Source organism: Entelurus aequoreus, linkage group LG02 (genome assembly GCF_033978785.1).
Source record: "Entelurus aequoreus isolate RoL-2023_Sb linkage group LG02, RoL_Eaeq_v1.1, whole genome shotgun sequence".
Classification (NCBI taxonomy): Eukaryota; Metazoa; Chordata; class Actinopteri; order Syngnathiformes; family Syngnathidae; genus Entelurus; species Entelurus aequoreus.
The window spans coordinates 34969520-34994566 of record NC_084732.1 but is presented as its reverse complement, the minus strand read 5'-3'; the positions used below and the strand labels follow the sequence as shown (position 1 = coordinate 34994566).

At 40.4% G+C, this 25047-nt stretch overlaps 1 protein-coding gene across 3 annotated transcripts in view; it reads right to left on the bottom strand.

Moving 5' to 3' along the window:
* Positions 1–23230, bottom strand: part of lpin1a (lipin 1a) — a 47442-nt gene extending 24212 nt beyond the window's left edge. For all 3 annotated transcript variants that reach the window (XM_062025871.1, XM_062025880.1, XM_062025888.1), the window contains exons 1-6: positions 23095–23230; positions 6581–6781; positions 6276–6371; positions 3297–3393; positions 3004–3214; positions 1592–1660 (exon numbers count right to left, since the gene is read on the bottom strand). In XM_062025871.1, the coding sequence (XP_061881855.1) occupies positions 1592–1660; positions 3004–3214; positions 3297–3393; positions 6276–6371; positions 6581–6772 (665 nt within the window). In that variant the 5' untranslated portion in view covers positions 6773–6781; positions 23095–23230. The remainder of the gene's footprint in view (positions 1–1591; positions 1661–3003; positions 3215–3296; positions 3394–6275; positions 6372–6580; positions 6782–23094) is intronic.
* Between the last annotated feature and the right edge of the window lie 1817 nt (positions 23231–25047).

The following is a 25047-nucleotide window of genomic DNA, read 5'->3' as shown; positions in this document are numbered from 1 at the left end:
AATAAAATTATTTGTAAATATCAACTATCACTGCTTCAATGAAGGCGGTAAACGACATCATTGTAGTGCATGATAAAAAACAGTACTGTGCCTCACTTTTTATTGATCTCTCCAAAGTGTTTGACACAGTAGACCACGCTATTTTAAAACGCAGGCTGTTTCTCATTGGACTGTCAGAACATATGGTCGCATGGTTTTCAAATCATTTAGAAAACAGAACCCAGTGTGTTAATACGAGAGCCTTTGTTCAGAATGTTTCACTATTCATAAAGGGGTGCCTCAGGGATCTGTATTGGGGCCCCTCTTATTTATCTTATACATCAATGAGCTCGAGCAATATTTCTCTGATGCTTATATGCATTTTTATGCTGACGATACAATTGTTTTTGCTCTGGATCATCTGTTGAACAGGCTGCAGAAAGCTTTAGTCACTTATTGACTTAAAACAGATTCTCAATGTTGACTAGACAAATCTTATGCTGTTTTCCAAACATAGGAAGATGCCTCAAACTCCCCCAGTAGTGTCCACTCGTGAAGGGAATGTCATAGAAGTGGTGCATGAATATAAATACCTTGGTGTTTTCATTGATGACTCTCTCACTTTTAAACCTTTTAGTGATCAACTGGTGAAGAAACTAAAACTTAAATTGGGTTTTTTCTTCTGTAATAAGAGATGTTTTTCTTTTGGTGTAAAAAACGCCTTGTCTCTGCCACATTCTGTGCTAGATTATGGTGATCTTTTTTATATGAATGCTACTCATTACTGTCTTCAGATAGTGGACTGTGTTTACCATGCTTCTTTGAGGTTCATCACAAACTGTAGAGTCATGACACACCACTGTGACTTGTACTCTCGGGTCGGATGGCCTTTTCTGTCCACTAGGAGACAGTGTCATTGGTACACTTTTATTTACAAAGCTCTTCTGGGGCTATTGCCCGATTACATTTACATTGATTTCACAGAGAAGTACGAACTCTTATGCGCTGAGATCCAACGATCAGCTGTTGCTCTCTGTCCCTTTTGTTCGCACTGAGCTAGGGAAAAAAGCTTTTGTCTATGCAGCTCATTGTGCTTGGAACATGTTACAAAGAGACTGGAAGCTGACTGAATTTTTAATCTTTAAATGCTTTTAAAAGAAGCCTCAGTTATCTGTAACTGTTTTACTTGATGTCCATCCTGTCATTTTAATGTGTAATGTGAATGTCATTTTATGTGTAACTTTGCTGCCTCTTGGCCAGGACTCCCTTGAAAAATAGTTTTTTAATCTCAATGGGATTTTTTCCTGGTTAAATAAAAAAATACTATTAATGTTTCTTCATCATTTTTAAAATTATCTTGTTTTATTGTCAAAGTTATATTAAAATTTGACTTAATGCTGTGTATTGAGCTTTTATTCTCTTTAATTTTGGTTTCAAGCACATGTGTACATCCTCCTGGTGCTATCAGCTATTACACAAATGGACCTGGACTGAATGGTAGATAAATACCTCTAAAAAAGGTACACCCCCAGGGACAAGCATTGTACCACTTTAGGTACATACTGGTACATCTATTTTTGACAGTGTTCAATTTGTGTGTGTGTGTGTGTACCTCTTTGGGCGGTTCCAGTCTGCACTGGTGTGTGTGTTGGGTGCAGAACCTTGATCACTGTAGAGTGTCCTGGTCACATAAAAGACAACACATCCACAGATTAACCAGTTTATAGAAAGAACCCATTAGGCCCTGATTTACTAAGATCCAAACACCACACAGTAAACATGGTGTGCAATCGAAAACATAGCGTGTATAATATTAGTGGGCGTGTTGCGTGTGATCTACTAAGACTGCGTGTGCAATTGGAAAGTGGTGCAGACCGCCTTATTTAAATGAGGATTTTGCGTGTACTATATGAGGCATCACCATAGAGACACTCATTTGCTGCACATTCATGTGATCATGCTCCTACCTGCGGTGTTTTGCTATGTTATCAAACATGCAGGAGACATCTACCATTTTTTATGGGCATTTAAAACAGTCCTGCAGTGCATCTACAATGAAACTGCTGAAGGTGCGCTCATTGGAGAGAGGCTGCACTTACACCGCTCAAGACGCAAAAAAATGAATAGTTAAATAAGTTATCATATAAAAAATATTTTAATATATGAAAAAAAACAAATTAAATTTAAAAAAAATACAAAAGGACATCAAAATTCATCAACTGAATTTGTTTTAATCAGCCATCTAACTCCTCTAGCAGTTACAAAATAATAAAAGGCTGTTGCTGAATAGACAACATGTCTAATATTTTTAAATTTAATTTCTGACAGTCCAAAATGTTAACACAGGACGTGTTGAAGGATTCTCATGTCCTTCTCAAAGGTGCAAAAAATATATATATATATATTGCTGGCAAAACTGTGACGAGGACTGTAAATACTGTAAATCACATTCCGAGTATTGTGGATGTTTTGATGATCAGCATATGTTTTGCATATCAATTAAGACATACACGCAAAATGAATTGCACACCTTATTCTGCACACTTAACAGACACAATCCACTTTGCACAGGTTTAGTAGATCAATTTTGCGTGTGCTATCAGGTTTGCACATATTTTAGTACATGCAAACTTTTAGTAAATCAGGACCTTAGTGTCGTTGTTCACGTGATAAGGTAAGATTTGTGTTGTGAAAATGTTGCCAAGCGTGCTCCTCCAATTCCCTTTTTGACGCAATAATACTGAGTGTGTGTGTGTGTGTGTGTGTCTCTCAGGAATGTTCCAATCCCATCTATGTGGTAAGATTTCCTAAAAAAGACTGAAAAGGCAAAAGCAGCAGCAGCAAGGACACCGCTGTGCTCGATTATGTCAAGGAAACAGAGAGCACTGTGGGAATAGGACCAATTCTTGGAGCGCCTCCAGAAACTGGAGCTGCCTTTCAAGGGTCCTCACACTCTCAAGAGACAAAGAAGCGCATTAAACGTATCACTTGGAAGACTTTGTCATCCATCACAGAGACACCAACCTGCCAGCATCTCCTTCTCTTTCCTCATCAGAACTCAGGTCAATAGTAAACATGTTGTCATCATCTGAAAACTCCTCCCCGCTTCCGTCCTTTCTTCCTCCCCCTTCGTCTGGCCGAGCCTTTCTTCTCCTCTTCCTCCTTTTCTTACTCATCCCTCCATCTCCCTGCTGCAGCCCAATGATCTGGACAGGAAGTGATCCGCACAGCATGTCTGTGTGGCAACAGATGAAAGCAATATTAAAGAAATGCTGTGTTTTTCTCCCATAAGTTGTGTGGTTTTAAAAGACGCATACCGTGGTGACGCGCACTATTCCTGCTCAGCTGGGATTCCATTAACTCCGCTCCGGTCGACAGGATGGGTGACGTCGCCAGGTAGGCCGGAACAACTTCCTGTTAGTGGAGGAAGTAATGATATAGTATGATTTAGAGCAGTGGTCCCCAACCTTTTTGTAGCTGCGGACCGGTCAACGCTAGAAAATTTGTCCCACGGACCGGGGTGAATACAATCATGTGGGCTTACAGACTGTATACCTGCAGACTGTATTGATCTATATTGATATATAATGTATATATTGTGTTTTTTATGTTGATTTAATAAAAATAAAAATTTTTTTTTTTTTTTTTTTTAATTTCTTGTGCGGCCCGGTACCAATCGGTCCGCGGACCCCGGTGGTTGGGGACCACTGATTTAGAGGACTGTGTCAGAGGCCTTATGTCCACTTTAGGACATTAAAATGAACTTTGACAGTAGTGCATTTCATTGTAGTATTTTTTTTAAATACTTATCTTTTATAAAGTAAAACTGTACAGCAGATATGGGCATTGGATTCAATGGTGTCCGAATACTTCCGTTTAACTATTGACGTCACGCGCATACGTCATCATACATAGACATTTTCAACCGGAAGTTTAGCGGGAAATTGCACTTTATAAGTTAACCCGGCCGTATTGGCATGTGTTGCAATGTTAAGATTTCATCATTGATATATAAACTATCAGACTGCGTGGTCGGTAGTAGTGGGTTTCAGTAGGCCTTTAAGAGTGGCATGGGAGATGTATTCCTTAGAGTGGGATTAGATGTCAATTTTGGGACACATCCTCAGTAGTGTTTCTTTAAATCCTGGGGTGTTTCGGCCTTTACTCACTAAACACCCTCATCAAAGGCGGCCAGCTAACAGGTGATCAACCCTGCAGCTTGTGTCCCATGCCCAATCATTAGAATTATTTTAGCTATAAAATGACTAACATCCCAAGGGACTATGCAAGGCAGGGCCGTCCTCTTCCCTGAGCCAAGCTTAGAGCTGACCGCATACCTCCGAGGCCCTCCTCAGGTTGGAGGGTTTGAAACGTGGGGGGTGTGTCATGTTCTTAGAGCCCAGCAATGGTCCTTCCATTTCATCCACAACCATTGGCTGCCTCTTTCAGCTGCTTCAGAAACTGCTCTGATAATCTGCGGCAGAGCCAGTCCGTGAATTCCAAGTTCCTTCAGCAATTTGATGGTGGAAGATGCCACAAATCCTCTGCATCCCTCTTCAACTGGACAAACCTTCACATTCCAGCCATTTTGAGTTGCGTCTGCTGCCAGCTCTGTATCGCAGTTTCTTGTGTTCATAGGCCTCCTCAACAGAGTTCTCACATGGGTCTGTGAGTTCTATGATATATACTCTATACATTTCCACTTGATTTAATTTTTAATTTTGCTTCACAATTTGTCCTTGCATCACTTAACACAATAATTTAGTTTTCTTATCATTTAATGATAATTTATTAATAATATCAAACCATTTTTTTAACTGAAGCAACTCAACCTCTCTTATCCTCAACACTTCCTTCAAATCTTCTCCTGAACAATATACATGTGTATCATCTGCAAACATAATACATTTCAATTTATTAGACACTGAACAAATGTAATTTAAATAAAGTATGAAAAACTTAGGTTCCAATACCAATACCTATCGATATTGATATCGATATTGAAAATCAGTTCAATGTCAGCAAAAAACAACTATCGCATTATATCAGCTTGCATCTGAAATCTCTGATACAAATAGTCTTGCAGCACATTTACTCATGCAAAGCTGGACAGACAGTTAACATCTAAATGTCCTCCAATTATCACACAAGATTGGTCTTTTCTTCTGTTTTAGTCAAGTCATTTACAAAAGGTAAAAACGGTAGGCTATAGGTTACTAAAAACTACCAGCTACACAACAGCTAAGTAAACAAGCGCCGTTTTATGGGCGTTCTTATTCACGTGCCTCCACTTCGACGGTGTTTACTCCCCGTCACTCCTGTTCTAGTTTTTTGCACTTCTATAGCGAGTCAACAGACAGATATAAGTTAGAACTCTACGCTACTTTCAATCTGAAATAGCAACAGCCGAGAATGCTTGTGCATGTTGTATGAGTCAGTCTACTCCACAACGAGAGGATAGAGAAAAAAGGAACTTATTGACTACAATGGCGGACTCGCACAAAGCTCTTCAGTTAAATCTCTATCATATATCCGCTGACGTCACACTTGAAAAAAATTTCACAAATTGGGCAAATTCCAAACGGCTCGATTAGAGGAAGTATGAAGGAAGGCAAGATTGTTTTATAAATATCTCTACAATGCCTCCAGGGTTTGATTTGGAATTTCCAGGACTTATGCAGATCCCATATACACAAAAACAGGTGCCAATAGGTAAAAATAGGTTTCGCATAATAGGACCCCTTTGATGATATTATGATTTTTGTGTCGCCAAAAATCAATGACCATTTTACTTCAACTTAAAGACAGCATACGTCCATACCAGACTGTTAATTATAAATAGGTTAGTGTTTTTCACACCTACTATTGTTCTCTGTTTGACTAATTTCTCTTGATAATACATTTTCTAAAATTCCATGCAACAAAATAATCAAAGTATGTATGATTCGAGCTATTATCGTATCGGATCAACATTGGTGTCGGCGAATACTCCAAAATCGGTATTGAAAGTGAAAAAGCTGTATCCATACATTCCTGATTATTATGTACTGTTTGTTGCAATGTTTGCGATTGACTGGCGATCAATACAAGGTGTACCCTGCATCGCACCCAAAGTCTGCTGGGATAGGCTCCAGTTCTCGCATGACCTTGAAAAGGACACACACCAGCAAATGAATGAATGAATGTGAGGATTTACAAAGTCATTTTAACTTAATGCAATGCAGGTTGTGGGTCCTTCATGCCAGTATGTTGTGTTGTTTGCTGCGTTTGCTTGTTGCGTTACAGTCATCACTCACCAATGTGCTCTCAGCTTCTTTAACAAAGAAGGCCTCTCCATTCTCCCCAAGTTTCATGTGCAAACTCACTGGTTCTCCATTGATCTCAATGTCCACCTGCAGAAAAACAAACAAGGACTCAACAGGATGCAATTATACATCGTTTACAGTGTTGGTTGAATGAATCACAAATGACAAAAAAATTTAAAAATTGCACATTTTAATGGAACTCCATTTTGACCTTTGACTCCGATTCTTAACCTTGATTCAAGATAAATGAATAAATAAAAACACACAGAGAGGGTGAAGCAGTGTTGCAACCTCACCAATTTCTCCCGCGAGCGCAGGACGCCCATCTTGCCGAAGCGCACGTGAAAGGGAGAGCACTGCAGGGAGCCATCGGGCTGCCGCACTACGATCACATCGATACAGCCGGACAGCGTGGCAGGGTTGAGGCCTCTGTACAGCTCCTTGACCTGCACAAACACCTGGCCCGCCAGCTGACCCACATAGTTCATGGTCTGGATCTGAATAGTCACAAAGACAGAGAGAATCACTAGAGGAATGCAGCTGGGACTGAAGCATATACTTTGTTATTTGTTGTAAACGTGTATAAAGTTGTACTGCCATTTCTAAATTCCTAAACTTAATGTGGCTCTTGTTTGGGACGTGTGAACTGTCATTTTATAATGCAGTGTTTCTCATACATTCATCCCGCCACAAATACATTTGGTGCTACATTTTTATTGTCATACCAGCACATGAGATGGCAGGAAATTTGGATTCTTAAAGTACTGGTTGAGTGGAAAAACAAGTTGACTTTATATGCTTGATTGTGTTTCATTGTATCCATTAACCCATATCCAATCATATTTACAATCCGCAAAGTATGTAAAAACACAGTTTAAACATTACAAAATGCCACAAATCCAGTCAGCCATTTTGAATATTCCGCTCTGAATACCTTCGTCTATTTGAGAACGCTTCTGCACTCTGACCATAGTATCAAATCAGTCATACTGGTAATAGGCAAACATTATACAGAGATGTGTTGTCTATCATTCACAATCTCTATACAAAACATGAAAACATATTTTTTCTTTTTTTTAATGTTTTTTAAGTCGTAAATAAATAAATACATAAAACAATGCACTCAATGGGGGCTCTCTATTTTGCCCACAAAACCCTCTAAATAACCATCCATAACCCGCCAACAACTCTATACATATCGTGACCTGATTATTAACCAAAGATTAGCGATGTTGTTATTATAAGCGCTATCGCAAACAAACTATTTCTTAAAGTAGAAATAGTTTGTAACAGTAAAGCAGCCCTCTGCTGCTTTACTGTGATCCGGCAGCGATGTTCGGCTGCTCTCGCCTCAACTCGTCAAAGTTATTCTAGATTATAAATCAGGCCACTCATCAGGATAATAGGAAGATGTAACCTTGAATCTAGAAGATGTTCATCTGTGATATTTGATGTATACCCAGAGATGGAGACACACACAAACAACAGTAGACAGTGCCTGCAGGGAGACTTTTCCTTGTTAACCCTTCGTGTGCATCATGATTAATTGTTCATCTAAACGGGAATATATGGACATCCTATCAGTTGTCATCAAAGTATGAGCAGACATCGTACAGTAAGCTATTGTTTTATTATGTTTGTATTTCTTGTTTAGCACTTAGCAATACTGTTCCATGATGCTATAGTGTTTCACTAAAGCTGGATTTGTTTAGCAGTGCTTCTAAAATTTGTAACTCATCCCCCTTATATTCAGAATCAACAATATAAGGTTCTTGATTATAATTTTGCCCCAAGTAATCGTGGTTTGCTCTCACAAAGTCTGCAAGATTTGCATTGTTTTTGGTGGGGAAGGGATCTGTGGTTCCTCCCTCTACGTCTGGCTTCCTCATTATATCTCAAAATGGCTCAGGGATCTCCGTGAGATTGATACTATTTTGATCATATCTATTTACTTGCAAACTTTGGAAGTCTTTAGGTGTCATAAATCAGATATATATGACATATAGAGGCAACAGGTTTTTCCACTCTGCTTGAACGTTAATTTCTTTCAGCCACCTTAACGCCCTCGCTTATAAACACATTGTAATTGGCCTCTATGTGAAAGTAACTTGTCGTTCCAACTTCGTACAGTAGATGACATCGTAACTCTGCTTCTTAACACACCTCATACGCACCTGGGCTCTCATGTAACAAGCATACTTGCCGACCTTGAGACCTCCGAATTCGGGAGATTTTGGGGGCGGGGAGTATATTTATAGCTAGAATTCACTGAAATTCAAGTATTTCTTATATATATATATATATATATATATATATATATATATATATATATATATATATATATATATATATATATATATATATATATATATATATATATATAAAATAAATACTTTACTTTCAGTGAATTCTAGCTATATATACTGTATATATATGGATTTTATTATATATATATATATATATATATATATATATATATATATATATATATATATATATATATATATATATATATATACATATAATTAAAATAAATACTTGAATTTCAGTGTTCATTTATTTACACATATACACACACATAACACTCCTCTACTCATTGTTGTATTTGAAAGTGCAATGCTTTGCAGCCAGTAGCACAGCCTTTGAAGGAGCATAGGTATGGGCAATGTAATATTCTGGGTTGGAGTCAATAACCAGGCGAGGTGATGAAGTTACGTCTCTTTACTTCATACTTCAGAACTGACTCCCACACTTTCCGTCAGGGTGCGCAATACAACATAATCCGTTGGCCAACCAAAAAGTAACCACAGAACACTATACCCAACATTCACCAGGAGATGGCAACAAACAACTTAGATCACTCTATTACAGGCAGCATCTGTGACGTTTCATTTGCAGGAAAGGAGTGAGTTTAGGATTGAATTGTCCATCCTCGTTCTATTCTCTGTCACTCGTCGTCGCCATGACTGTCTCTTCTTCGTTCTTCTGCTTCTTCTCCTTTTTGTTGTGTGTGCAGTTGTGCACTCGCCAAAAGCAGTAGATGTTATTAACGTGACTGGGCCGGCAGGCTGTTTATATGGAGAAAAAGCGGACGTGACGACAGGCTGTCCTCATTCAGGTCCGCACGGACCTGGAGGGGGCGTGCCTTAAGTCCGGCTGGAAATCGGGAGAAATTCGGGAGAAAGGTTGTCCCGGGATTTTCGGGAGAGGCACTGAAATTCGGGAGTCTACCGGAAAATTCGGGAGGGTTGGCAAGTATGGTAACAAGCTTGTGTATGTACAAAAACCTGCAAACTCCTTTTTTCGCAGCAAAGATGTGCTGTATCAAGGCTGAATTGGAACGTGGAAATGTGCAGTGTCTCACGCCAACTTCATGCTTCACTTACTCACATTTCTACAGGCTGTGGATAGCTTCGACTCACAGAGGTGGTAATTTGATTTCAACAATGTCAAAAAGATCGAGGCAAGGAGACAAAATTCACTTTTTCGCCAATGCATTTAATGCTTAATATTCGTATTAACATTTGTGAGGACATCTAATAATTTATTTAGCCGATCATTTCTCCACCCATTGCTGTCACAATGTGTTGCCGTGACTGCAGCACCAGCTTGGCCAGTCAAGTTGACAGCACCCGCCGGTGGTGGCGGCACATTGGCACAGCAGGAATGACCCCACCTTTGTGTCACGTACGGCTGCTACAGCAAGTACTCTCCTGTGTTGTAATAATGAATTGAGTAATCAAACAAAGTATTTCGCATCGTTTTTGATAAGGCTGGCATGTTTAAATGTAAAAGATTGCAAACCAAATATTACATGGTTTTCACATGAAAATATAATTTGTCTGTGAGCAGGCTACTGTATGAACACATTTTGTTGTAAAAACACAAATTACCCACGTCTTCTACAGTTTTACGTATCATTGCAGCCACCTACACGGGTATGAATGTAACTTACCACCAGGTACCTGAATGAATGGGTTTTCCAATGTAAGGCACTTTGAGAAATATAATTGATTCATATTGTATTTCATATTTGTTACACATTTTTATTACAGATTTATCATATCAGATTTGCTTTTGATGTTTTAAAAAAAAAAATATATATATGTCCATCCATCCATCCATCTTGTTCCGCTTATCCGAGGTCGGGTCGCGGGGGCAGCAGCCTAAGCAGGGAAACCCAGACTTCCCTCTCCCCAGCCACTTCGTCCAGCTCTTCCTGGGGGATCCCGAGGCGTTCCCAGGCCAGCCGGGAGACATAGTCTTCCCAACGTGTCCTGGGTCTTCCCCGTGGCCTCCTACCGGTCGGACGTGCCCTAAACACCTCCCTAGGGAGGCGTTCGGGTGGCATCCTGACCAGATGCCCGAACCACCTCATCTGGCTTCTCTCGATGTGGAGGAGCAGCGGCTTTACTTTGAGATCCCCCCGGATGGCAGAGCTTCTCACCCTATCTCTAAGGGAGAGCCCCGCCACCCGGCGGAGGAAACTCATTTCGGCCGCTTGTACCCGTGATCTTGTCCTTTCGGTCATAACCCAAAGCTCATGATCATAGGTGAGGATGGGAACGTAGATCGACCGGTAAATTGAGAGCTTTGCCTTCCGGCTCAGCTCCTTCTTCACCACAATGGATCGATACAGCGTCTGCATTACTGAAGACGCCGCACCGATCCGCCTGTCGATCTCACGATCCACTCTTCCCTCACTCGTGAACAAGACTCCAAGGTACTTGAACTCCTCCACTTGGGGCAGGGTCTCCTCCGCAACCCGGAGATGGCACTCCACCCTTTTCCGGGCGAGAACCATGGACTCGGACTTGGAGGTGCTGATTCTCATCCCAGTCGCTTCACACTCAGCTGCGAACCGATCCAGTGAGAGCTGAAGATCCTGGCCAGATGAAGCCATCAGGACCACATCATCTGTAAAAAGCAGAGACGTAATCCTGCAGCCACCAAACCAGATCCCCTCAACGCCTTGACTGCGCCTAGAAATTCTGTTCATAAAAGTTATGAACAGAATCGGTGACAAAGGGCAGCCTTGGCGGAGTCCAACCCTCACTGGTAACGTGTCCGACTTACTGCCGGCAATGCGGACCAAACTCTGGCACTGATCATACAGGGAGCGGACCGCCACAATCAGACAGTCCGATACCCCATACTCTCTGAGCACTCCCCACAGGACCTCCCGAGGGACACGGTCGAATGCCTTCTCCAAGTCCACAAAACACATGTAGACTGGTTGGGCAAACTCCCATGCATCCTCAAGGACCCTGCCGAGAGTATAGAGCTGGTCCACAGTTCCATGACCAGGACGAAAACCACACTGTTCCTCCTGAATCCGAGGTTCGACTATCCGGCGTAGCCTCCTCTCCAGCACACCTGAATAGACCTTACCGGGAAGGCTGAGATGTGTGATTCCACGATAGTTAGAACACACCCTCCGGTTCCCCTTCTTAAAGAGAGGAACCACCACCCCGGTCTGCCAATCCAGAAAATATATATGTGTCAAGGCCAATTGTGCCGTGCTGTGAATTATTTGACCTATGTTATTGTTGGCATTATTATAATTATTTTAATGTTATTTACTTACTCAATGTCAAAAAAAAATAAAATGGCATGCGCATGCGTCAGGGCCAATTCTGCAAATTAGATAAGATTGCTCAAGGTTTCCCCTAAACTGGCAAGATACCTGTAGCGGTGGGGGTGTGGTTATGGGCGTGGTCACATTGGCATAATTTTCTATGACGATATGATTTTCTTTAAAAAAGCTCAAAAAATGTATACATACATTTAAAAAACAACCTTATTTTCAAAGAATGCCGGTAATATAAATGCCGCGGCGGCGCGCCACATTTAATTACATTAGAATAACCCTGTTGCTGTACTGTGGGAAACACTAGTATCAGTTAAAAAATATTTGACTTATGTTGTATACAGCATTATTTCTAAATATTTAAATCCTATTTTGTCTTACAGTACATTCTTAATATTGTTTTTTATATTTATTGTAACATTTCATTGTTGTTGTTTTTAACATTGCACAAGCTGTATATTGTTAGATCATTTTCCGACACATTTTCTTTCTTTTCATTCTTTCATCCATTGCTACACATTTCTATTATTTTCTCTTCAATTAGGAAATGGTGACACTTAAACATGTTAGAAAATAAAATATTGTATATGTTTGACATATTACATGTTAAACGCATGGTATGAATGAATTATGAATAACAGACATGGAGAAGGGTTCAAACTAAATAATACGGGTGTAAAAAAAAAAAGATTTTCGAATGAATCGGGATTCTTATTTGTAACGATACTTAATCGAGTCAAACAAATCAAAAACTGATTTATTTATTAATTTTTTTAAATCAGTCCTGTCAAGCCTCTCAGTTAAATCATATTGTTTATGCCAGGGGTCGGCAACCTTTACCACTCAAAGAGCCATTTTGGCAAGTTTCACAAATTAAAGAAAATAATGGGAGCCACAAAAAAAATTTAAATGAAAAACACCGCATACAAAGCTTAAACGCTTTGTGCTATGTTAACCAGGGGTCTCCGACACACGCACCGGCACGCACTTTAATGTGGAAATTTGATGTTAGTGCGGCCCGCGAGTTGTGAATAAATGGCGCTTGATAGCGTCATACTTGCCAACCCTCTCATTTTTCCCGGGAGACTCCCGAATATCAGGGTGTGATGACACTGCTTTTGGCGCCCTCTACAGCCTGCCCAAACAGCGTACCTGCTCGACCACATGCAGAATGCAGTTTCAGCTTGCTCACGTAAGTGACAGCAAGGCGTACTACCTCAGCAGCCACACATCTTACACTGACGGTACCAATACCCAGAATCCCATGCAGCCCTAACTCTTCCGCTCAACCAACGCACGGAGAGGGTGGGGGGGTTGATGTGTGGGGGGATTTGGTGGTAGCGGGGGTGTATAATCTAGACCGGAAGAGTTAGGGCTGCATGGGATTCTGGGTATTGGTTGTGTTGTGTTTATGTTGTGTTACGGTGGGATGTTCTCCAGAAATGTGTTTTTCATTCTTTTTTGGTGTGGGTTCACAGTGTGGCGCATATTTGTAACGTAACAATGTTAAAGTTGTTTGATGCGGCTACCGTCAGTGTAAGCTGTGTGGCTGATGACTAAGTATGCTTTGCTGTCTCCTATGTGTGCAAAAAAACCCAAAACATACAACATGTGGCCGGGATGGCACGCTGTTTGTAAACGCTATAGAGGACAATTACTGCAGTGCAATTAGGGCACTCCCTTTATTTAGTAATTAGAGTGTAAATAGGATTATATTTTTCCTGGGAGTAATCTATGAGAGACACTGAGATCCATAAATCTCCTGGGAAAATCGGGGGGGGGTCGGCAAGTATGTAGCTGAGCCGCATCAGAGTGGTCAAAGAGCCGCATGCGGCTCCGGAGCCGCGGGTTGCCGACCCCTGGTTTATGCCCATATCTGCTGTTCAGATTTACTTTAGAAAAGAGAAGTGTTGGATACTTCTCTTGTTGCCTTATTTGTATTTGACTTTATTAAACAAAAATCAGTTTTCTTTTAAGTAATGTAGACATTTATCAGAGCTGTTTGTCTATTTCATTGAAGAATGGAGGTAATAATACAACTGGCACCCGATGTTATTCAAAAAGTATTGATTTTGAATCGAGGATCGGTTCTAATCGAGAATCGATTCTGAAACGAGTAGTTACCCCCAAGAATCGAATCGAATCATGTGGTACCCAAAGTTTCACAGCCCAAGTAAATTCGCTCATATTTTGCTCACAGATTCAAGGGAGCATATGTGCATGGTATCTAGGAATTAGTATGATATGCAGTGATGTCTTATCCAACATTACAGCCTCCAATTCATTAATTGCTTGAACATTATCCGAGGAAATGACCTTGTGTTTTTAGTGTTAGAAGATGAGTTCAAGCACAATCGGCACGCCCCTGGCACATTCCATAGCATGAATTATTGATCATGTCATTCCAGGCTGTTCACACAGAAAGAAAGATGTCTAATGTACTTTGCTGCTATGTGTGGATTGTCTCAGCTTTGGGCTGCGTGGTATCAGAAAGTATGTTTGTCTTCCTGAACGATAACTAGATTCCCCTTTTTGAGTGAGCCTAATGATGCTGCACTGATCCTGTCACTCGGATACAGTAGGAATTAATGCCCTCGGCCCACAATGCCAAACAAGGCCTTGGTCAGAGAGAGAGTGGACAGGGACATCACGGTGTTGAGTCAAGAAAGATGAGGAAGGAACAGGAATGAATCGATAGAAATTGTTTTGCATTAGATACCAGGCCTTAAACACAGCAAACAATCTCAGCACTGAAGATACAAACAACAAAAAGGGCGCGGTATTTAAGTGGTTAAAAAAAGGATTCATGACAGACGGTTTCACATTTTGGCAGCCTAACAACATTCAAATGATCAGTATAGATTTAAGACCTTCTGCTCCAATGAGGTCACATGACACATGCGACTTGCATGAGCTACTTATTGTGTCACAAGTATAAATAAAGTCAGTGGGATCTTTGCATGGGCTTCTTCCACACTTCATGGGCCTTGCTCTGAGCAATGAAAACACAAACGGATTCCCCGACTGTTTTCCAGGGACTAAACTTGTACAAAGTGCATTAGTAAGTTAGATGAATGATTAAGATTGAACACCACTTTTTTTTTTTTTTTTAACTCTGCCCATCATCCAGAATCTTAATGTGAGACAAGAACAAACATGCCTTTCCCTTTTCTGTGCATTCTAAATAGTGAAAAACTGCCATAAGAGGCAGCTACAGTAACAATGCAGGTCATAGGCATACAATCTATTCCGCCTCTATAGCCCTCTAAAAAACCTCCAACACCATTTTATATACATACTGTAAGTATGGATGTAATGTAGTAATTGGAAAAGTCATGCTAACATGTAATATTTACAGTATTTTGGTCATTGGGTATGATATAGTATTTTAAAAATTACTGTAACTTCTTTCTGGGGTGCATTGATTTTACAAAGCGCATAGCAACAAACACTAGTGTTGCTATGCGTTAAACCAGTGATTCATCATTTCATTTGTCAGTCAATCAACTCCTGTAAATGGAAATATGATTGAGAACCTGATATTATTTATTTATCCGTACTATGAGTTGCTGGCACATGCCACCTAGCTGAAGGCTTGTGTATTGTATTTCTTTGTCATGTCCGCCTCACTATATAAGAAGTACTGGTCTAATGATTATACAACTTTAAAGGACAACTGTATTTCATGTGTGCAGGGTATTTTTAGCACAACCAACAGGGGGCAACTAATATACTTTGGTCATACTTCCTGGTTGATCCTGTTGATTAATTCGAGCAGTGCTGCCACCTAGCCTGAGGCTCAAGTATCGTTTAAGAATGAAATAATTATTGAGAAGCACTGTGCTGAACAGTGACTTACAATGTCCGCGCTCACTGGGATGCCGACTGATTGGATGTTGTATCTTTCAGCACATGACATGTGCTCTCCTTAAGATGCTAAATTAAGAAAATGTCTCACTCCTCAGATAAAAAATGCTTCCTAGCGATGCTGTGTTCCATTTGTTGAGAGCCATATAGTATTGAGTTGGTAGCGTGTGGATTTTCAAAGTTGACCAACTTCCTGTCTTGGTACCTCAACCTTCAACTATACAGGTGAGATGCATGATTTATAATCTAGCATTCACTTTTACGAACTCAAAGGCAATACAGCAGCAGCAGAACAATCTCAAGCTCTTTCTTCTTTATTTTATGGTGGATTGCGACTAACGTTATTAGCAGCTAAAGCTAGCTAGCTAGTAGTCGAAGGTGCAGTGTGAGCAAGGCAGAAAAGTAGTTCCTCTGTGTTAGCTCTTATAATAACTATGTCGCTATAGCTTGGCTAATATGCATGAAGCGGCATGTAAATAGTGTTGTTGGTGGTTTTTTGATGTTTTTTAGAGGGATTTATAGCCAGAGTAGATGACTCCCATTACATGCATTGTTAACCGCCTCGTCCTTACAGTTTTTCACTCTTTGGAACACACAGAAAAAGGAATTACCGTGGCTTTTGACTAGGATACAGATTGTGGGTGATGGGCAACTTTCCAAAAAAAAACCCAAAACTGCAGTTCCCCTTCAAAGAGTACAATATGGTATCCACCGTGACCTTTTACTTCTACTGACTTTTTTCTTTAATCCAAACACCACTGACTGGCACATCCTGGCAGAGGTGAGCAATTTACTGCACCATAGCAACAGTTAAACAATGTCCCCTCAACAGTAATGCACAACAGTAAATTAATTGTTTGGAATTCACACAGACGTGCAACAGCAATTAATACAGCAGAGGCATTACTGTAATAGGTTTATTATTGTGCTATTGTGTTTAAAAAGAGCTGCAAATATAGTACACATATTTTTACTTCCCTGAAAGTTCAAGTTAAAAAGTTAAAGTACCAAAGATTGTCACAAAAACACTAGGTGTGGCAAGATTATTCTCTGCATTTGACCCATCACCCTTGATCACCCCCTGGGAGGTGAGAGGAGCAGTGAGCAGCAGCAGTGGCCGCGCACGGGAATCATTTTTGGTGAAGTGAAGTGAATTACATTTATATAGAGCTTTTTCTCAAGAGACTCAAAGCGCTTTACATTGTGAAACCCAATATCTAAGTTACATTTAAACCAGTGTGGGTGGCACTGGGAGCAGGTGGGTAAAGTGTCTTGCCCAAGGACACAACGGCAGTGACTTGGATGGCGGAAGCGGGGATCGAACCTGCAACCCTCAAGTTGCTGGCACGGCCGCTCTACCAACCGAGCTATACCGCCCAATTCCAACCCTTGATACTGAGTACCAAGCAGGGAGGTAATGGGTCCCATTTTTTATAGTCTTTGGTATGACTCGGTTTGAACTCACAACCTACTGATCTCAGGGCGGACACTCTAACCCAGGGGTGGGCAATTCATTTTTACCGGGGGCCGCATGAGCAACCCGAGCACTGCTGGAGGGCCACACCGACAATATTTCAATTACATTTTGCTTTAATTATTTTTGATATACCGTAAGATAAAAAATAATAATATTTTCATTTAACCTAACTTATCTTTATACAAAAGCAGATGGCTTTTGATGGTTTTATTTTTAACACTTTCTTACACAACACTTCCTGATGTATAATACCATGCAAAAATTTCAATTTCTGTCACTTTATCCTGCATCCTCTTTGTTGTGAACGTAGCACGCCTGTAAGGTGATTGGCGAAGAAGGAGGAAGCGTTGCTGTTGCGGAAATGAGGAGTGAGGATAGCTGTGCGTGTGGAAAGAACGAGATAAGTTGAGCTGTGTTAGTATAGCTTGCTCAATAAAAGTTTAAAAAGAGCGTCAGACTTGGTGTGCACTTCTTCTGGACTCTACAATTGATGTCAGAAGTGGGATGAAATGCCTCCCAGTTTGCCTTGCCATCAAACCTGGGAGTCTTCATTGAGGGCGGAATTCCCCCATGGCAAGCAGCGTGAGCTGCACCTGTAGACACTGCCTCTCTCCTTCCTTTCTCTATCTCTCTCTCTCTCTCTCTCTCTCTGGCGAGCTCCTCACGTGGCACGTACCTCTCGATGACGTAGCAGGCTGCGCACACAATTAAGCAGTGCAGTATGCGCAAAGTTTTACTTCTGCCACCAATTGTAGCGTCCAGAAGAAGTGCACACCAAGTCTGACTCTCTTTTTAAACTTTTATTGAGCAAGCTATACTAACACAGCTCAACTTATCTCGTTCCTTCCACACGCACGTCTACCCTCACTCCTCATTTACGCAACTCAAGAACACAACATCAACTTAAGCAGGTCGTTACACTATATTATTTAAACACAGCAACATGTGTACCACAAATTAAGCACACGGCTTTACCTTTACTTGGCAGTCCATGTCTTGTTGAAAACACGCCATTCGTCATCACCTTTTCTTTTTTTAGCGTCTCGGGGATAACCGGGCGGACCGCCCAAAAATAACACTTTTCAAAATAAAAGCAGCACAGTTGTATTGCACGCACGACATAGATGTTTTTTTTTATTTATTTTGTAATTTGTGATTGCCGCTGCGCGCACGAGCATACGTCCACACGTAAGTCATACAAATAATGCTTTTCAAAACAAAAGCAGCACCGTTGTATTGCATACTCGAGATAGATACTTTTTTAAATTTATTTTGTAATTTATGATTGGCCTCACGCGGGCCGGACAGGGACGTACAAAGGGCCGGATGCGGCCCGCGGGCCGCAGAATGCCCAGGTCTGCTCTAACCACTAGGCCACTGAGTAGTGTCAATCAAACCTGAGCATTATTAATTTGTAATGACTTTTGATCAGGAGCATTATTATTCAGATGGGGTCCCAAGCAAACCTATTCCTTGGTGGCCCTTCACATAACAAAAAGGTAATTTAGCATGTTGTTAGAAAGCACCATGCCATTTATTGCATATTAAAGCTTGGCGAGCCAGGCAATGAATTGATAGGAATATTAATCAATATTTATTAAAGTGTAAGCCATTTTTCAAAGATCATTATTTTGTGAGCACAGCTTTACCAAATGTAATGCATAGCGCTATTATTGTGAAGGCCGGAAGTGTGTGACTGATGGAAAAAAGAAAGTTCTTGACTGGTGGCTGTGTTTAAACGATAGATTGTTTTTAATTTGATGTCTTGGGTCCCCCTTAGAATCTCGGGGCCCAAGGCAAGTGCCTGTGTTTGCCTAATGGTAAGTCAGTCCCGGCTTTTAATACAGCTCTTGTATTGGCATAGTGCCCAAAAAGTATAAAACATTGTTTTTAATTTGATGTTTTGGGTCCCCCTAAGAATCTCGGGGCCCAAGGCAAGTGCCTGTGTTTGCCTAATGGTAAGTCAGTCCCGGCTTTTAATACAGCTCTTGTATTGGCATAGGGCCTAAAAAGTATAGGAAATTGTTTTTAATTTGTTGTTTTGGGTCCCCCTAGGAATCTCGGGGCCCAAGGCAAGTGCCTGTGTTTGCCTAATGGTAAGTCTGTCCCTGCTTTTAATACAGCTCTTGTATTGGCATAGTGCCCAAAAAGTATAACTAACACACTACTCAAACAAAGTACATGTAGATAACTAACGCTTTATATGGTTTCTGTATTATATCTTTAAAGGGATGGTTACAACATTGTTGTTGTTCAAGCCCGACACATATTATAGGCTATATCTTATATAATTTTGCCACCATACTGTTTCACTCTAGTCTGTTATGTTCTCAACCATAAAGAGTGGACAGTTAGAGCAGTATAGTTGCTCACGTCAACTTTATTGTCAACTTCGGTCGCAGTTACAATCCAAAGTGGCTGACTCACACTTGCCCGCTTACTTCCTGTACAGTGTCTCTCCTAAACGTTCCCCCCTGCAACATGTATTAATATGCTGGCGTAATAACGTAACAATCATATTGTAACACATACCTTAACAAAGCAGACATGCACAGCGGTTTGTGAATGATGAACACCACACATTGATGTCGTCAACACTGACCATGTGCTAAGACACACACACACACTCACACACACACGCACACACACGCACACACACACACACACAAACACACCCACACACACAAACACACACACACACACACACACACACACACATTCTTGTATTTGTTACCTTCTTGAGACCTCATAAAAATGCCTACCTCTTTAGGACCACCCTTTCTAGATATATAAAGATTTGTATTTACAACAGTAATAATACATACATACTATGCAAATATAAAAAAGATCAGCTTTTAATTTTTTTGTTTGTAATTGTTTTTTAATCTTCATGATTTACTTCAAGTTATTACAGTATGTCTCTATATACATATTTATTTTATTTGTGTATGAATTTTTGACCAAAGGGGGCGCGTTTACATTTCTTACACACACTTGTTATTACATATGTTGGCCAGAGGGGGAGCACTTCAAATTTTTACACACGCAGGGTTTTTTCGGGATGAATAGGGAAGTCCTTCTTTAGCTGCCGTCTTGTTTTATCATATATTGCTGCCTCTGCACCTGTCAATGTTTACATTTGTAAGCACATTAAATCAACAAAAAATCCTGACTTTGGAGCAATGTTCACAGACTCTAGTATTTGGCTCTCTATTAGATGCAATGGTTTTCCGTTCTGGGACCATGATTTGGGTCCTAACTTGTTCACCGGTCCTCATATGGAAGGTACTTTTCCTTGTTGAAGTCTCAAGAAGGTAAAAATACAAGAACACACGCGCACAAACACACACACAATCTTGTTTTTCCTACTTTCTTGAGACCTCTGAAAAATGCCTACCTCTTTAGGACCACCCTTTCTACATATATAAAGATTTGTATTTACAACATTAATAATATAAACCAACTATGCCAATACAAAGGTAATATTTTAGTTAGTTTTTTGTTTGTAATTGGTTTTTAATCTTCATTATTTACTTCAAGTTATTACAGTATGTCTCTATATGCATATTTATTTAATTTTTGTATTCATTTTTGACCAAAGGGGGTGCGCTTAAATTTCTTACACACACTTGTTATTACACATGTTGGCCAGAGGGGGAGCACTTCAAATTTTTACACACGCGGATTTTTTTCGAGGATGAATAGGGAAGTCCTTCTTTAGCTGCTGTCTTGTTTTATCATATATTGCTGCCTTTGCACCTGTCAATGTTTACATTTGTAAACACATTAAATCAACAAAAAAAATCCTGACTTTGGAGCAATGTTCACAGACTTTAGTATTTGGCTCTCTATTAGATGCAATGGTTTTCCGTTCTGGGACCATGATTTGGGTCCTAAGTTGTTCACCGGTCCTCATATGGAAGGTACTTTTCCTTGTTGAAGTCTCAATAAGGGTAAAAATACAAGAACACACTCGCACAAACACACACACATTCTTGTATTTCCTACCTTCTTGAGACTAGAGAAAAATGCCTACCTCTTTAGGACCACCCTTTGTAGATATATAAAGATTTGTATTTACAACATTAATAATATAAACCAACTATGCCAATATAAAGGTAATATTTTGGTTAGTTTTTGTTTGTAATTGGTTTTTAATCATTATTTACTTCAAGTTATTACAGTATGTCTCTATATGCATATTTATGTAAGTTTTGTATTGATTTTTGACCAAAGGGGGCGCGTTTAAATTTCTTACACACACTTGTTATTACATATATTGGCCAGAGGGAGAGCACTTCAAATTTTTACACACGCAGGTTTTTTTCGGGGATGAATAGGGAAGTCCTTCTTTAGCTGCCGTCTTGTTTTATCATATATTGCTGCCTTTGCACCTGTCAATGTTTACATTTGTAAGTACATTAAATCAACAAAAAATCCTGACTTTGGAGCAATGTTCACAGACTCTAGTATTTGGCTCTCTATTAGATGCAATGGTTTTCCGTTCTGGGACCATGATTTGGGTCCTAACTTGTTCACCGGTCCTCATATGGAAGGTACTTTTCCTTGTTGAAGTCTCAATAAGGGTACAAATACAAGAACACACTCGCACAAACACACACACATTCTTGTATTTCCTACCTTCTTGAGACTAGAGAAAAATGCCTACCTCTTTAGGACCACCCTTTGTAGATATATAAAGATTTGTATTTACAACATTAATAATATAAACCAACTATGCCAATATAAAGGTAATATTTTGGTTAGTTTTTTGTTTGTAATTGTTTTTTAATCATTATTTACTTCAAGTTATTACAGTATGTCTCTATATGCATATTTATGTAAGTTTTGTATTAATTTTTGACCAAAGGGGGCGCGTTTAAATTTCTTACACACACTTGTTATTACATATATTGGCCAGAGGGAGAGCACTTCAAATTTTTACACACGCAGGTTTTTTTCGGGGATGAATAGGGAAGTCCTTCTTTAGCTGCCGTCTTGTTTTATCATATATTGCTGCCTTTGCACCTGTCAATGTTTACATTTGTAAGTACATTAAATCAACAAAAAATCCTGACTTTGGAGCAATGTTCACAGACTCTAGTATTTGGCTCTCTATTAGATGCAATGGTTTTCCATTCTGGGACCATGATTTGGGTCCTAACTTGTTCACCGGTCCTCATATGGAAGGTACTTTTCCTTGTTGATGTCTCAAGAAGGGTAGCGCTCACACACACACACACACACACACACACACACACACACACACACACACACACACACACACACACACACACACACACACACACACACACACACAAACACTCACACACACAGCGTGCCCATTCTCCCAGGACATTGCTTCCACAATAGCCAATCCCAATACGTGTGTATTACGTAATGACCAATCACAAGGCAACTAGTGCATGGGGGTCATTCAGTGTCATTGAATGTACACACAAACACACAGCTTGTGTTTTCCACAACATACAAGCGGAAGCCCACATTTTGAACATCTTCACCCAGTGTCCCTTCCTGCATAAAAAAAACCAACATATTTGCAACCAAAAATGTTACTATATAAAACATTCATAATGTACTTAGTCGAAGCCTAGCAAACATATATGAGCTTTAGAGGCTAAATAAACATAACATAGGTCATGATAATGATATAGGGGGCAGTCATGTGCTGGCGTTCCATGTAAACATCTTACACATGTGGGCGAGGCACCGCCACACTCCATTCAAACAACCGCATTGGAGAGAAATGAGCAAAACAAGTCTTACAGCCCACAGACATAACGCGACATAAACACGCACAATATACATGGTAGTAACTGTTGTTGTTACATGATGCATATATGAGTCTTACTTACATCAATACACGCTTTGCTGCTGCTTCCGGGTTCTTTCCGTCCGAATCTGTGCCGTACAAATGGTTACCTGTGTATCCTCAGGCCAAACATTGTCAAATATCCGATATGATTCCTTGTGTTTCCTTTCTGCTGCTCAAGGCTGCGTCGCTATTTAAACTGCACTGCAAATATTCCTCCCACTTGTCAACGCGCCGCAAATAAACTGCCCTCTGATTGGTCGAGCCCCGATGACGTCAGAAGTTAAAATTTGTACAAATACACGTTGATTTTATTTGTAAATGTTGCAGTTTATAAATAAAGGTTAATAAAATTAAGAACAAAACACAAAAAACAAAAAAACACAAAAAACGTTGATTTTATTGTATGTTTACAGCAGAATAAGACATGGATGTTGATGTCTACCTATCCATATATTTGAGGTGAAACTGTTAGTTGTTTTTTTTTACATTAAAGTTAAAACAATGACAAGTGTATAAACACTACAGTCTAAATCAGAGGTTTTAAAACTCATTTGAGCTCAGGAGCCGCATGGAGGAAAATCTGTGCACACGCGGGCCGGACTATTAAAATCATGGCATTAAAACTAAAACATTTCTTTGTTTTACTTTGGCCAAAGATAGAACAAACACATTCTGAAAATATTACAATAAAAATAGAGACAAAAAAAATACCGGCAGCGGTAAGGTTTAGATCCATGAAGGAAAGAAGAAAGTGAATGAATGTTTATAACTGAATACATTTACATATGCATAAAAAATAGTTTTCTTTTGTGTTATTGTTTTTTAATGAATTAAGTAACGTTTATGACAACCTTTTTCCAAAACACAATACAGAATGTGAGATATAACAGGATAATGCATACATTTGTCATTTGTTTTCAAAACACTTACAAAAAAGTGGGACCCCCAAAATTTTCTGTGGGACCCCATTTTGATAATTCCTAGCAACCAACACTAATGGAAAACTGCAGCATGCGGCTGTGGCCTGCGGGCCGGTTCTAATACTAATCAAATATCATTCACCGGCCGGATCTGGCCCGCGGGCCTTGACTTTGACACCCCTGGTCTAAATAAAGAGCACAAAAGACTGTATTCCAGTTGAATTTGAGTTACTTTTGCTGAAATGATACTCACATACGGGGACGGCGTGGCGCTGTTGGGAGAGTGGCCATGCCAGCAATCTGAGGGTTCCTGGTTCAATCCCCACCTTCTACCAACCTCGTCACGTCCGTCGTGTCCTTGAGCAAGACACTTCACCCTTGCTCCTGATGGGTCGTGGTTAGGGCCTTGCATGGCAGCTCCCGCCATCAGTGTGTGAATGCATACTTGCCAACCCTCCCGGATTTTCCGGGAGACTCCCGAAATTCAGCGCCTCTCCCGAAAACCTCCCGGAAGAAATTTTCTCCCAAAAATCTCCCGGAATTCAGCCGGAGTTGGAGGGCACGCCCCCTCCAGCTCCATGCGGACCTAAGTCCAGTGTGCACACACAAGGAGATGAAGCAGAAGAACGAGGAAGTTACAGCCATGGCGACGCCGTCGACGAGCAAGATGAAGAAATACGCTTGCAAGTTCCAAAATGATTGTAAACAAGAATTTCAGTTCATCCAGGACAGTTCAAAGGGGAAGGGGTATGTTGCCTGTAAATTTTGTAGAACAGACTTCTCCATTGAACACGGTGGCCGAACGGATATACTCAGTCATGAAGGGTCAGCGAAGCACAAAGCGTCCGCAGCGCAGCACCGGTCCCAGCCCAGTATTATGGGCCACCTCGCTAAATGGAGACCCGATGGTGCCGAGACAAAGATGGCTATGCTGATAGCTGGAAGCAACATCACGTTCTTATTTGCGGATGTTTTCAACAAATCCGTGAAGGATATGTTCCCGGATTCAGAGATCGCTCGCCAGTACGCAAATGGCAGAACAAAGGCTACTCAAATAGTGAAAGGTAAGTGTT